The following is a 12647-nucleotide window of genomic DNA, read 5'->3' on the forward strand; positions in this document are numbered from 1 at the left end:
TTCAGTCCACACTAGTTAGGTTTTAACAGTATCCAAAGTTTCATATAGGAGAATGGTTTATTATAAAAGACTGTACATAAAATTTAGACAATAGGTTATATACAAAATTAAGAGAACGTTCCACTTGAAAAAATGTGAAGAAGGTAGCTAGCTGATCACTAGTGATACTGAAATCATGTTAACAAAGGCAAAATGCACATGAAACAGTCACATTGATTTGGTAGCAATAATGGTCTTTAATTTTCAGGAATAAATATTTTGCACTAGTCTTACCATTTTACTATGCTAAGTCTGTAATGCCAGTACATAACTGTAACTTGAAATCCAAACAAATCCTCAGTACACAGAAACCCACACTTGAGTGCTCTATTTTAATATATCCTAGGCATGAGAGAATTAGACACAAAATAAGAAAAACCCCTCTAACCCTCCCTTAAATTAAGAGGGGACACATAAAGTGCATGTGTTGCATTTCAATTATGTCAAAAGATAATACAAATCTGTTGGTCAGGTATATCCCTGTTCACTGATTAATACATGACCCACCTTTTCCCCCAATTATTTTTAAATCTATGTTGCTAGTGCCAGGTAATGGATTAAATAGTGTCTATTCAAAAATCAACTGCATCCACCTCTACAAAAACAATACAGAAAAGATCATTTCCTTTCACTGAACCAGCAGTATACAATAGTCCACCGGAAAACTGAAGGACTGAATGTACACACTTGGACACATTTTCTTAGCTTTGAAAAAGTTACTTTAGGAAAGGAATTCAGTAGATTGACTGGTAAATAAACATCTCAGATTTCAAATCTGCAAAAATTGGTCACATTGCTTTGGGACAGATTGAGATAAGGCTAAACTTTTTTTCCAAGTTAATATATTGAGAAAATAAAACCATAATTCTGCAATAAATCAGTATCTTTTATTTCTTTCCTTTTTTTTAAAAAGCAAACCAGTGAAGGAAAGGACAAAAATCTTTGGTTCACTTATATATTTATGAATGGAAAAAATTTATAATGCAAATTCACTCATTAAAAAACTCAAGTACAAATAACAACATTACAGATAACCCTTTTTTGTTTTGTTTCACATGGAGACCTTAGAGACTCAATTCATTTCAAGAGACCTAAATACGGGTACTCCAAGTAAATATTACCCAAATTGGAAGCATCTTCGATTTTTTTAAAGTATATTTCAATTCATAAATTTGAATGCATGCTTTAAGCAAATAGTATATTTCAAGAATGAGAGAGTTTAAACAAAAAGTATGACCAGCACCAGCATTTAAGTTTTCTGATTTTAATATTAGTCTGACATAGCGTTAGTAACCAAGCTGCACTGAAACATGTAATGGTACAATCTGAGCCATGATTTGTTCACTATTATACCCCACACTCCCAGAATATTTAGGCTGGTCATCAAGTTAACAATGTGTAAGTACATAAGCATAATCAGTTATGGACAGCCTCCTGTACGAACTGCTATTTAGCAATCACAAACTGCCTCCAAGATTTATGCTTATAGGCAGACATTCAATTATACCAGTAAAACAGCAAGTCTTGAAAATATGGGCACATCTTAAAACATCTTAAGACAATTCTGTTAACCATAATAGTCCCACAGTATGAATGAGTAGTAAGAACCTACTTTAAAAGCAAAAGAATTTAATCAGTCTAGTACATGATTGATGTGACATAGTTCCCAGGGAACAGACCAGTCACTCTGATTGCAGACTCCTTCATACCAGTCGTCATGATTCTTCTTTATTACACAAATGATTGTACTCTCCATAAATGATAGCTCATCATCTTTGTCTTTTGTATAACCATATATTGCCACAACTTTCTCAATATAATTCTTGTGGGCCCAAGCAGGATCCCCATCTGCATTTGGATCATTATACTGAACCACTGCAGCCTCCTCGTCTTCATAATCCACTGGAGGTGGTGCTGTGGAGGTGAAGAGTCATCAAACATGGGAATGTCATCTGGTGGAGGTGGTGGGGGTGGAGTTGGACTATCAGCAATGTTTTCCTGCCCCCAGGCCACGAAGCCTATGAGAGGTATCTGTGGAGTCAACTGAGGCGTAGGGGGAGGGGGTGGAGCAATAGAAATTGAATTTTGAGAATAAAGTGGACCTCCATTAACATGAGGCTGAGCAGAAAATTGAGCAGTCACAGACGGAGTTCGTCTGTATGCACCAGAAGATGTCGAGGAAGTGGTAGAGTTGTGTTGAGAGATCTGCCTGGTCATTGTGCCATACTGGGAACCAGGAGCTGAGCCACGGGCTGCTGGTCCAACAGCGGGTGCTGAGGGTGTAGGCACGGCAGTGGGAATGCCAATACTGCTGCTTCCACTGTTTTCTCGACTTCCACTTCCTCCACTGCTTCCACTGTGTGTCCTCGGTCTCTGATTTAAAGAAGCTGTCCTGCCTGGGCTATGCTGACTTCCGAGCCTAGCAGGACTTGTCATGTAGTCACTAGGAACGGTGGGGTTTAACAGGCTCCAGGGTTTTGTAAGGAGTATTCCGCCCCAGCGTCCCCGGCCTGACATGGGAGGACTCGGTGGCTTCTGAGTAGGAGGATTTGTTCTCGACAGAGCGCCAGTTCTTGCAGGCTGGTTATTTCCATGCTTGACACCATGGCCCACATCATCCAGAAGGGTACAGTCAATAGGTTTCCGAAACTACCTTACAGGGCGCTCCATGTTTGCGGGTGCTATTATTTTGTGCGTTCTTGTTGTATTCTTGTTTGTTGTCAAAATACCAGTCTCCGAGCCACTTTCTCCTTATGAACGTCCACAGTCTGTGAGAGATGATTGATGGAAGACTCCGTTCTCCGAAGCTGAGAGGCCTGGATATCCAGCAACTGGAGGACATTGTTGGCCAACGCATTTATTTGATAAGCAACACTAGCTAGGGATTGCGTTGTGTAGGCTTTGGTCTCTTCTAAAGCTTTTCTCTTGTCTGCAGCCTGTATGTAGTTGTTCTCACAGCAGTTGGCCACCCGGGTCAGGTTCTGGTAACTCTATCAGCGCCCTCTTCCCAGACGTGACCTCCTTCTCTAGTAACATCTGCAGCTCTGCCGTTTTCCACTCCTCCGCATCGCTTCCTCTCGCGTTAAAGAGACAGAGGCAGCGAGGTCTGCGGAGCCTCGGAGCACCTCACAGCCCAGATACAAACCGCCTACCCGCCCTCCCTCTGGTACTGTGGGACGGCACCTCCTCCTCCGAAATGTGGCTAGTCCAAATTGAGATGTTTTGTAACTGTAATTACTCTGGATTTCAACGACTTAGTATAAAAAAAAAAAAGAATGGGGGCTGGCCCCGTGGCCGAGTTGTTAAGTTCTCGCGCTGTGCTGCAGGCGGCACAGTGTTCCGTTGGTTCGAATCTTGGGCGCTGACATGGCACTGCTCGTCCAGCCACGCTGAGGCGGCCTCCCACATGCCATGATTAAAAGGACCCGCAACGAAGAATATACAACTATATACTGGGGGGCTTTGGGGAGAAAAAGGAAAAAATTTTTTAAAAAGGCTTTTTTTAAAAAAGAATGTAAAATATCTCATCAGTAATTTTTTATATCAATTACATGTTGAATAAAATATATTTTTAAAATCAATTTCAGTTTCTTCTTGCTCTTTTTTCTTTTTCGTTTTTACTTGAATTCATAATAGTTTACATCATTGTGACATTTCTTTTGTAGATTATTTCTTGTCTGTCACCACATAGGTGCTCCCCTCCACCCCTCGTGCCCAACCCTCATGCCCTTCCCCTGGTAACCGCTGAACTGTTTTCTTTGTCCATGTGCTTGTTTATATTCCACATATGAGTGAAACCATCTGGTGTTTGTTTTTCTCAGTCTGGCTTATTTTGGTAAGCATAATTGCCTCCAGGTCTTTCCATGTTGTTGCAAATGGGATGAATTTGTCTTTTTTTCTGGCTGAGTTGTATTCCATTATGTATATAGACCACATCTTCTTTATCCAATCATCAGTCGATGGGCACTTGGATTGTTTCCTTGTCTCAGCTGTTGTGAATAATTCTGCAATGAACATAGGGGTGCATATGTTACTTTGGATTGTTGGTTTCAAGTTGTTTGGGTAGACACCCAGTAGTGGGATAGCTGGGTCACATGGTAATTCTATTTTTAGTTCTTTGAGGAATCTCCATACTGTTTTCCATAGTGGCTGCACCAGTTTGCATTCCCACCAGCAGTGTATGAGGGTTCCCTTCTCTCCACACCCTCTCCAACATTTGCTATTTTTATCTTAGTGATTATAGCCATTTTAACAGGCGTAAGGTGGTATCTTAGTGTAGTTTTGATTTGCATTTCCCTAATGATTAGTAATGTTGAAGACCTTTTCATGTGTTTAGTTGCCATCTGTACATCTTCTTTGGAAAAATGTCTGTTCATATTCTCTGCCCATTTTTTAATCAGGCTGTTTGTTTTTTTATTGTTCAGTTGTGTGAGTTCCTTATATATTATGGAGCTTAACCCCTTATCGCATATATGATTTGCAAAAATTTTCTCCCAACTGGTGGGTTATCTTTTGGTTTTGATCCTAGTTTCCTTTGCCTTGCAGAAGCTCTTTAGTCTGATGAAGTCTCACTTGTTTATTTTTTCTTCTGTTTCCCTTGTCTGAGAAGACATGGTATTCGAAAAGAACCTTTTAAGCTCGATGTGAAAGAGTGTACTACCTATATTATCTTGCAGAAGTTTTATGGTTTCAGGACTTATCTTCAAGTCTTTGATCCATTTTGAGTTTATTTTGTGTATGACATGAGATAATGGTCTACTTTCATTCTTTTGCATATGGCTGTCCAGTTTTCCCAACACCATTTATTGAAGAGACTATCTTTTCTCCATTGTATGTTCTTGGCACCTTTGTTAAAGATTAGCTGTCCATAGATGTGTGGTTTTATTTCTGGGCTTTCAGTTCTGTTCCATTGATCTGTGTGCCTGTTTTTGTACCAGTACCATGCTGTTTTGATCACTATGTCTTTGTTGTACATTTTGAAGTCAGGGATTGTGATGCTTCCAGCTTTGATCTTGTTTCTCAGGATTGCTTTAGCAATTGGGTCTTTGATCGCCCCATATGAATTTTGGGATTCTTTGCTCTGTTTCTGTGAACAATGTCATTAGGATTCTGACTGGCATTGCATTGAATCTGTAGATTGCTTTGGGTAGTATGGACATTTTAAGTATGTTTATTCTTCCAATCCATGTGCATGAAATCTCCTTCCATCTCTTTATGTCATTATCTATTTCTTTCAATAATGTCTTGTAGTTTTCATTGTATAAGTCCTTCACTTCCTTGGTTAAATTTATTCCTAGGTACTTTATTCTTTTTGTTGCAATTGTAAATGGAATTGTATTCTTGAGTTCTCTTTCTGTAAGTTCAGTATTAGAGTACATAAATGCAACTGATTTTTGTAAGTTGATTTTGTACCCCGCAACTTTACTGTCATTGTTAATTATTTCTAATAGTTTTCTGATGGATTCTTTAGGGTTTTATATATATAAGATCATGTTGTCTGCAAACAGTGAGCGTTTCACTTCTTCACTCCCTATATGGATTCCTTTTATTCCTTTCTCTTGCCTAATTGCTCTGGCCAAAACCTCCAGTACTATGTTACATAAGAGGGGTGATAGTGGGAATGCTTGTCTTGTGACTGTTCTCAGAAGGATGGCATTCAGTTTTTCCCCATTGTGTATGATGCTGGCTGTGGGTTTGTCATCTACGGCCTTTATTATGTTGAGGTAGTTTCCTTCTATCCCCATTTTGTTGAGAGTTTTTATCATAAATGGCTGTTGGATCTTGTCAAATGCTTTCTCTGCATCTATTGAGATGACCATGTGGTTTTTATTCCTCAGTTTGTTGATATGGTGTATCACATTGATTGATTTGCGGATGTTGAATCATCCCTGTGTCTCTAGTATAAATCCCACTTGTTCATGATGTATGATCTTTTTGATGTATTGCTGTATTCAGGTTGCCAATATTTTGTTGAGGATTTTTGCAGCTATGTTCATCAGTGATATTGGCCTGTAGTTTTCCTTTTTTGTGTTGTCCTTGTCAGGCTTTGGTATCAGAGTGATATTGGCCTTGTAGAATGTGTGAGGAAGTGTCTCATCTTCCCTAATTTTTTGGAATAGCTTGAGAAGGATAGGTATTAAGTCCTCTCTGAAAGTTTGGTAGAATTTCCCAGGGAAGCAGTCTGGTCCTGGGCTTTTATTCTTTGGGATGCTTTTGATTACTGTTTCAATCTCTTTACTTGTGATTGGTCTATTCAGATTCTCTATTCAGCTTTGGGAAGTTGTAAGAGTCTAAGAATTTATCCATTTCCTGTAGATTGTCGATTTTGTTGGCATATAGTTTATCATAGTATTCTCTTATACTCCGTTGTATTTCTGTGGCATCTGTTGTTATTTCTCCTCTTTCATTTCTAATTTTATTTATCTGAGGTTTCTCTTTTGTTTTCTTTGTAAGTCTGGCTAGGGGTTTGTCAGTTTTATTTATCTTCTCAAAGAACCAGCTCTTTGTTTCATTGATCCTTTCCACTGCCTTTTTTGTTTCAATAGCATTTATTTCTGCTCTGATTTTTATTATTTGTCTCCTTCTACTGACTTTGGGCTTTGTTCTTCATTTTCTAATTCTGTTAGGTGTAGTTTGAGATTGCTTATTTGGGTTTTTTCTTGTTTGTTAAGGTGAGCCTGTATTGCGATGAATTTCCCTCTTAATACGACTTTTGCTGTGTCCCATATGAGATGGTATGGTATGTTTTCATTTTCATATGTCTCCAGATATTTTTTGATTTCTCTTTTAATTTCTTCAGTGATCCATTGCTTGTTGAATAGCATGTTGTTTAGTCTCCACATCTCTGTCCTTTTCTCCACTCTTTGCTTGTAAGTAATTTCTAGCTTTATAGCATTGTGATCGTAAAAGATGCTTGTTATTATTTCAATCTCCTTAAATTTATTGAGGCTTGCCTTGTTTCCCAACACTTGATCTATTCTTGAGAATGTTCCTTGCACACACGAGAAGAATGTGTACTCTGCTGTTTTTGGAAGGAGTGCTCTATATATGTCTATTAAGTCCATCTGGTCTAGCTTTTCATTTAATTCCACTGTTTTCTTGTTGATTTTCTACCTGAATGATCTATCTATTGATGTGACTGGAGTGTTGAGATTCCCTACTATTATTGTGTTATTATTAATGTCTTCTTTTACTTTTGTAAATTGTTGCTTTATATACTTTGGTGTTCCTGTGTTGGGTGCATAGATATTTATAAATGTTATTTCTTCTTGATGGAGTGTCCCTTTGATTATTATATACTGCCCCACTTTGTCTCTCTTTACTGTCTTATCTTGAAGTCTACTTTGTCTGATAAAAGCATTACAACACCTGCTTTCTTTTGTTTGCCATTAGCTTGGAGTATCTACTTCCATCACTTCACTCTGAGCCTGTGTTTGTCACCAGAGCTGAGATGTGTTTCCTGGTGGCAGCATATTGTTGGGTCTTGTTCCTTAATCTATCTTGCCACTTGGTCTTTTTATTGGAGAATTCAATCCATTTCTGTTTAGGGTGATTATCAATATATGTTGGCTTGATGCTGCCATTTTATCACTCTTTTTCTGGATCTCCTGCATTTCCTTTGTGTCTCGTCCTGTGTATTTTGGTCTACCAATCAAGTTGTGTAGTTTTTTATGTTGTGTTTCTTTGTTTTCTCCTTATTTGTTATTTGTGTCTCTGTTCTGCTTTTTTGTTTAGTGTTTGTTTTGTTTACCCTGAGGTTTGTATTCAAGATCTCGTGGATAAGATAGTCCCTTTTCTGATGGCCTTGTATTTCCTTAGACTAAACCAATGCAGTCCCTCTCGTCTTCCCCTCCTCCTAAGGGGGGGACACCTTATTCCATCTTGTGTTATGAGTTTGTGGTTAAAATGACAAGATTATCTTTGTTTTTGGCGTTTTCCTTCCCTTTGTCTTTAATGCTATACTTGAGTATGCTATCCTGCTCTGATTCTATCCACCTATTTATCTCCTTACTCCATGCTTTGTAACCCCTTTCTTCCCCTTTTTCTTCCTTTTCAGTTATGAGGGCCTTCTTGAGGATTTCTTAGTGGGGGAGATCTCATGACCATGAACTCCCTTAGCTTATGTTTGTCTGGGAAAGTTTTTATTTGTCCATCATATCTGAAGGATGTTTTTGCTGGATAGAGTATTCTCGACTGAAAGTTTTTTTCCTTCAATGATTTGAATATGTCATTCCAATCTCTCCTAGCCTGTAAAGTTTCTGTAGAGAAATCCACTGAAAGCCTGGTGGGGGTTCCTTTTTAGGTTATTTTTTTCTGCCTTTCTTTGTCATTCAGTCTTGCCAGTTTCACTACTATATGCCTTGCAGTAGGTCTTTTTACATTGACATATTTAGGAGATCTGGCAGCATCTTCCACATGGATATCCATCTTCTTCCCTAGGTTTGGGAAGTTCTCTGCTATTATTTCTTTGAACAAGCTCTCTGTTCATTCTCTTTCTCTTCTGCTTCTTGAATACCTATAATTCTTATGTTGCATTTCCTAATTGAGTCAGATATTTCTCAGAGACTTTTTTCATTTCTTTTTAGTCTTAGTTCTCTCTCATCCTCTATCTGGAGCATTTCAACATGTCTATCTTTGATTATGCTGATACGCTTCTCTATGGTATCCCCTCAAGCATTTAGGGAATCCACATTTTGTATATTTTCTTCCATTGTGTCTTTCATCTCTAATATTTCTCATTGACTCTTCTTTATAGTTTCAATCTCTTTTCTGAAGTTGCTCCTAAACTCATTGAATTGTTTCTCTACATTCTCTTTTACCTCATTGAGTTTTTTGATAATACCTGTTTGAATTCTTTGTCATTTAGACTACATATTTCTGTGTCCTCAGGACTGATTTCTGGGTACTTGCCATTTCTCTCTGATCTGGAGATCTAATATAGTGTTTGATATTGCTAGAGGCAGTGGGTTGGTTCTTATGCATCCTGATATTATTTGGTTGCAGTTACCACCTATCATCACTGGATGAGGGTCAAGAGCCACGTATTCTGAGCCCTCTGTCTTCAACTGAAATCTCATGGGCTGGAGTCGCGCTGAGTGGGTCAGGGAGAGGCACTTTCTCCTGTGTGCTCTTGGGGCTTTCTTGCTCTGCTCTCCTGGGGTGTTGGGTTGATAAGCTCACCCACTACAAAAGCTTATCCCTGGTAGAGAGCTTCTCCCTAGGCTGCAAGGGCCCTTGGGAGTCCTTGAAGTTCCCATGAACAAATGTCCCCTCCCCATCCGTTCCCTCTAGGAGGCCTCCCGTGGTCCCAAGCTCAGTCTTTAGGGGAGGGAGTGAAGATTTCTCTTACCTCATTTCACCTTCTCCGAGGGGGTTTCCAGCCTCTCTATTCTCTGTCTTATGGCTGCATGGGTCCCTCCAATGTTTTTTGTGTTGTGTTTGGATGTCATCTGTTGGAGTATGGATGTTTCTTTTGTTGTATATTGGAGGGGAAAGATTTTTGAGAGACCTCATTCTACCATGAGGCTGATGTCATGCCTCCTCTTCTTGCTTTTTTAATGTGATTACTCTATACACATAAATTTCTATGAACACATAAGTTTTTATGTATGTAGATGGCTTGCATTGTATTTTTATTGGGCTGTGCAGCTTTAGATAGATCATAAAGACAGAAATTAAAGTACCCTTGATAATAGAAATGATAATGAACAAAGACTCACAGAAATTTGCTCTTTACTTCAGTGTTTCAAATAAGAAATATTGTTTTCTTGATTTTCAATTTTTATTCACTCTATTTTAACTCAGTTTATAAATGAAGGAGTTTTAGCCAATATTCTTCAAGAGTTTTCATCCTAAAAACAAAAATGAAAACAAGATGTGAAAGTATTTACTTCTCATTGTAGTGTCTCCAGATACTGAGCAAACCCAAACACACCTTGCATGGTGGGTAGAGGTCACTGATATCACCAGTTTTAGCTCTGACTACACTTTTCAGAAAGGTGCTTGGGCAGAAATGTCAAGCTCTCAGCATCCCAGTCATGCACTGACCATATATATAATCTGCTTATTTGGAGGAAAAATTAGTTTTAATATTCATATTTGACCTTTTCCTCTACAGGTATTCAAGTAACAGCCCAAACTACCACATCTTTAGTTCCAGAAGTACTGTAAGTGTTTAATTTTTTCAAACTATACTTAAGTATTAATTTTTCTTATTATTTCATAATAGTTTACATCATTGTAAAATTTCAGTTGTACATTATTTCTTGGCTGTCACCACACAAGTGCTACCCTTCATGCCCTGTGCCCACCCCCACCCCTGTCCCCTGGTAACCACTGAATTGTTTTCTTTGTCCATTTGTTTGTTTATATTCCACATATGAGTGAAATTATCTGGTATTTGTCTCTCTCAATCTGGCTTATTTTACTTACCAGAATACCTCCAGGTCCATGCATGTTGTTGGAAGCTTTTGTCTTTTTTTCTGGCTCAGTAGTATTCCATTGTGTATATAGACCACATCTACTTCATCCAATCATCAGTTGATAGGCACTTTCCATGCCTTGGCTACTGTGAATAGTGCTGCAATGATCATAGGGGTACATTATGTTACTTTGGATTGTTGATTTCAAGTTGTTTGGGTAGATACTCAGTAGTGGGATAGCTGGGTCCTATGGTATTTCTATTTTTAGTTTTTTGAGGAATCTCCATACTGTTTTCCATAGTGGCGGCACCAGTTTGCATTCCCACCAGCTGTGTCTGAGGGTTCCCTTTTCTCCACATCCTTTCCAACATTTGTTGTTTTTTGTCTTGGTAATTATAGCCATTCTCACTGGCGTGAGGTGATATCTCATTGTAGTTTTGATTTGCATTTCCCTAATGATTACTGATGTTGAGCATCTTTTCATGTGTCTGTTGTCCATCTGTATATCTTCCTTCGAAAAATACCTGTTCGTATCCTCTGCCCATTTTTTTGGGGTTTTATGTTGAGTTGTGTGAGTTTTTTATATCCTTTGGAGATCAACCTCTTGTCTGATAAATGATTTGCAAATGTTTTCTCCCAGTTGGTGAATTGTCTTTCTATTCTATTGATGGTTTCCTTTGCTTTGCAGAAGGTTTTTAGTCTGATGTAGTCCCATTTGTTAACTTTTTCTTTTATTTCCCTTACCCAAGTAGACATGGTATTGGAAAAGATGTGGCTAAGCCCAATGTGAAAGAGTGTATTACCTATATTTTCTTCTTGGATTTTTATGGTTTCAAAGCTTTAATCCATTTAGAGTTAATTTTTGGGTATGGTGCAAGATAATGGTCTACTTTCATTCCTTTGCATGCTGCTGTCCAGTTTTCCCAACACCATTTATCAAAGAGACTTTCCTTTCTCCATTGTATGTTCTGGGCTCCTTTGTCAAATATTAACTGTCTATCGATGTGTGGTTTTATTTCTGGGCTTTCAATTCTGATCCATTGATCTGTTTGACTGTTTTTGTACCAGTACCAGGCTGTTTTGATTACTATAGCTTTGTAGTATGTTTTAAAGTTAGGGATTATGATGCCTCCAGCTTTGTTCTTTTTCCTCAGGATTGCTTTGGTTATTTGGAGTCTTCTGTTGTTCCATATAAAATTTTGGATTCTTTGTTCTATTTCTATGAAGACTGTCATGGGGGTTTTGATTGGGAGTGCATTGAATTTGTAGATTGCTTTAGGTAGTATGGACATTTTGACTATGTTTTTCCTACGAACTCATGAACATGGAATATCTTTCCATTTCTTTATATCTTCTTCAATTTCTTTCAGTAGTGTCTTATAGTTTTCAGTCTACAGGTCTTTCATCTCTTTGGTTAAGTTTATTCCTAGGTATTTTATTCTTTTTGCTGCGATTGTAAATGGGATTGTATTCTTGATTTCTTTTTCTGCTAGTTCATTGTTAGCGTATAGGAATGCAACTGATTTTTTAAAATTTATTTTGTACCTTGCAACTGTGCTGTAGCTTTTGATTATTTCTAATAGTTTTTTGGTGCATTATTTAGGATTTTCTGTATATAGAATCATATCATCTGCAAATAGTGAAAGTTTCACTTCTACCATTCCAGTTTGGATTCCTTTTATTTCTTTTTCTTGCCTACTTGCCCTGGCCAACACCTCGAGTACTATGTTGAATAGGAGTGGCTAGAGTGGGCACCCTTGTCTTTTCCCTGTCCTCACAGGCATGGCTTTCAGTTTTTCACCATTAAACATGATGTTGGCTGTGGTTTTGTCATATATGGCCTTTATTACATTGAGGTACTTTCCTTCTATACCCATTTTATTGAGAGGTTTTATCATAAATGGCTGTTGGATCTTGTCAAATGCTTCATCTGCATCCCTTGAGATGATCCTGTGATTTTTATTCCCTCATTTTGTTAATGTGCTGTATCACATTGATTGATTTTCAGATGTAGAACCATCCCTGTGTCCCTGGAATAAATCCCACTTGATCGTAGTGTATGATCCTTTTAATGTGTTGCTATATTCGATTGCCAATATTTTGTTGAGGATTTTTGCCTCTAAGTTTATCAGCGATATTGGCCTGTAGTTTTCCTTCCTTGTGTTGTCCTTGTCTGGTTTTGGTGTC

At 38.2% G+C, this 12647-nt stretch overlaps 1 protein-coding gene and 1 pseudogene across 1 annotated transcript in view; one reads left to right on the top strand and one right to left on the bottom strand.

Moving 5' to 3' along the window:
* CATSPERE (catsper channel auxiliary subunit epsilon) overlaps positions 1–12647 on the top strand; it is a 263038-nt gene that overhangs the window by 5730 nt on the left and 244661 nt on the right. The window contains exon 2 of the mRNA XM_044762713.2: positions 10157–10205. Within this exon, the coding sequence (XP_044618648.1) occupies positions 10157–10205 (49 nt within the window). The remainder of the gene's footprint in view (positions 1–10156; positions 10206–12647) is intronic.
* LOC106848033 (abl interactor 1 pseudogene) lies at positions 1678–9552 on the bottom strand (annotated as a pseudogene).

The sequence above is a fragment of the Equus asinus genome, chromosome 30 (assembly GCF_041296235.1).
Source record: "Equus asinus isolate D_3611 breed Donkey chromosome 30, EquAss-T2T_v2, whole genome shotgun sequence".
NCBI lineage: Eukaryota > Metazoa > Chordata > Mammalia > Perissodactyla > Equidae > Equus > Equus asinus.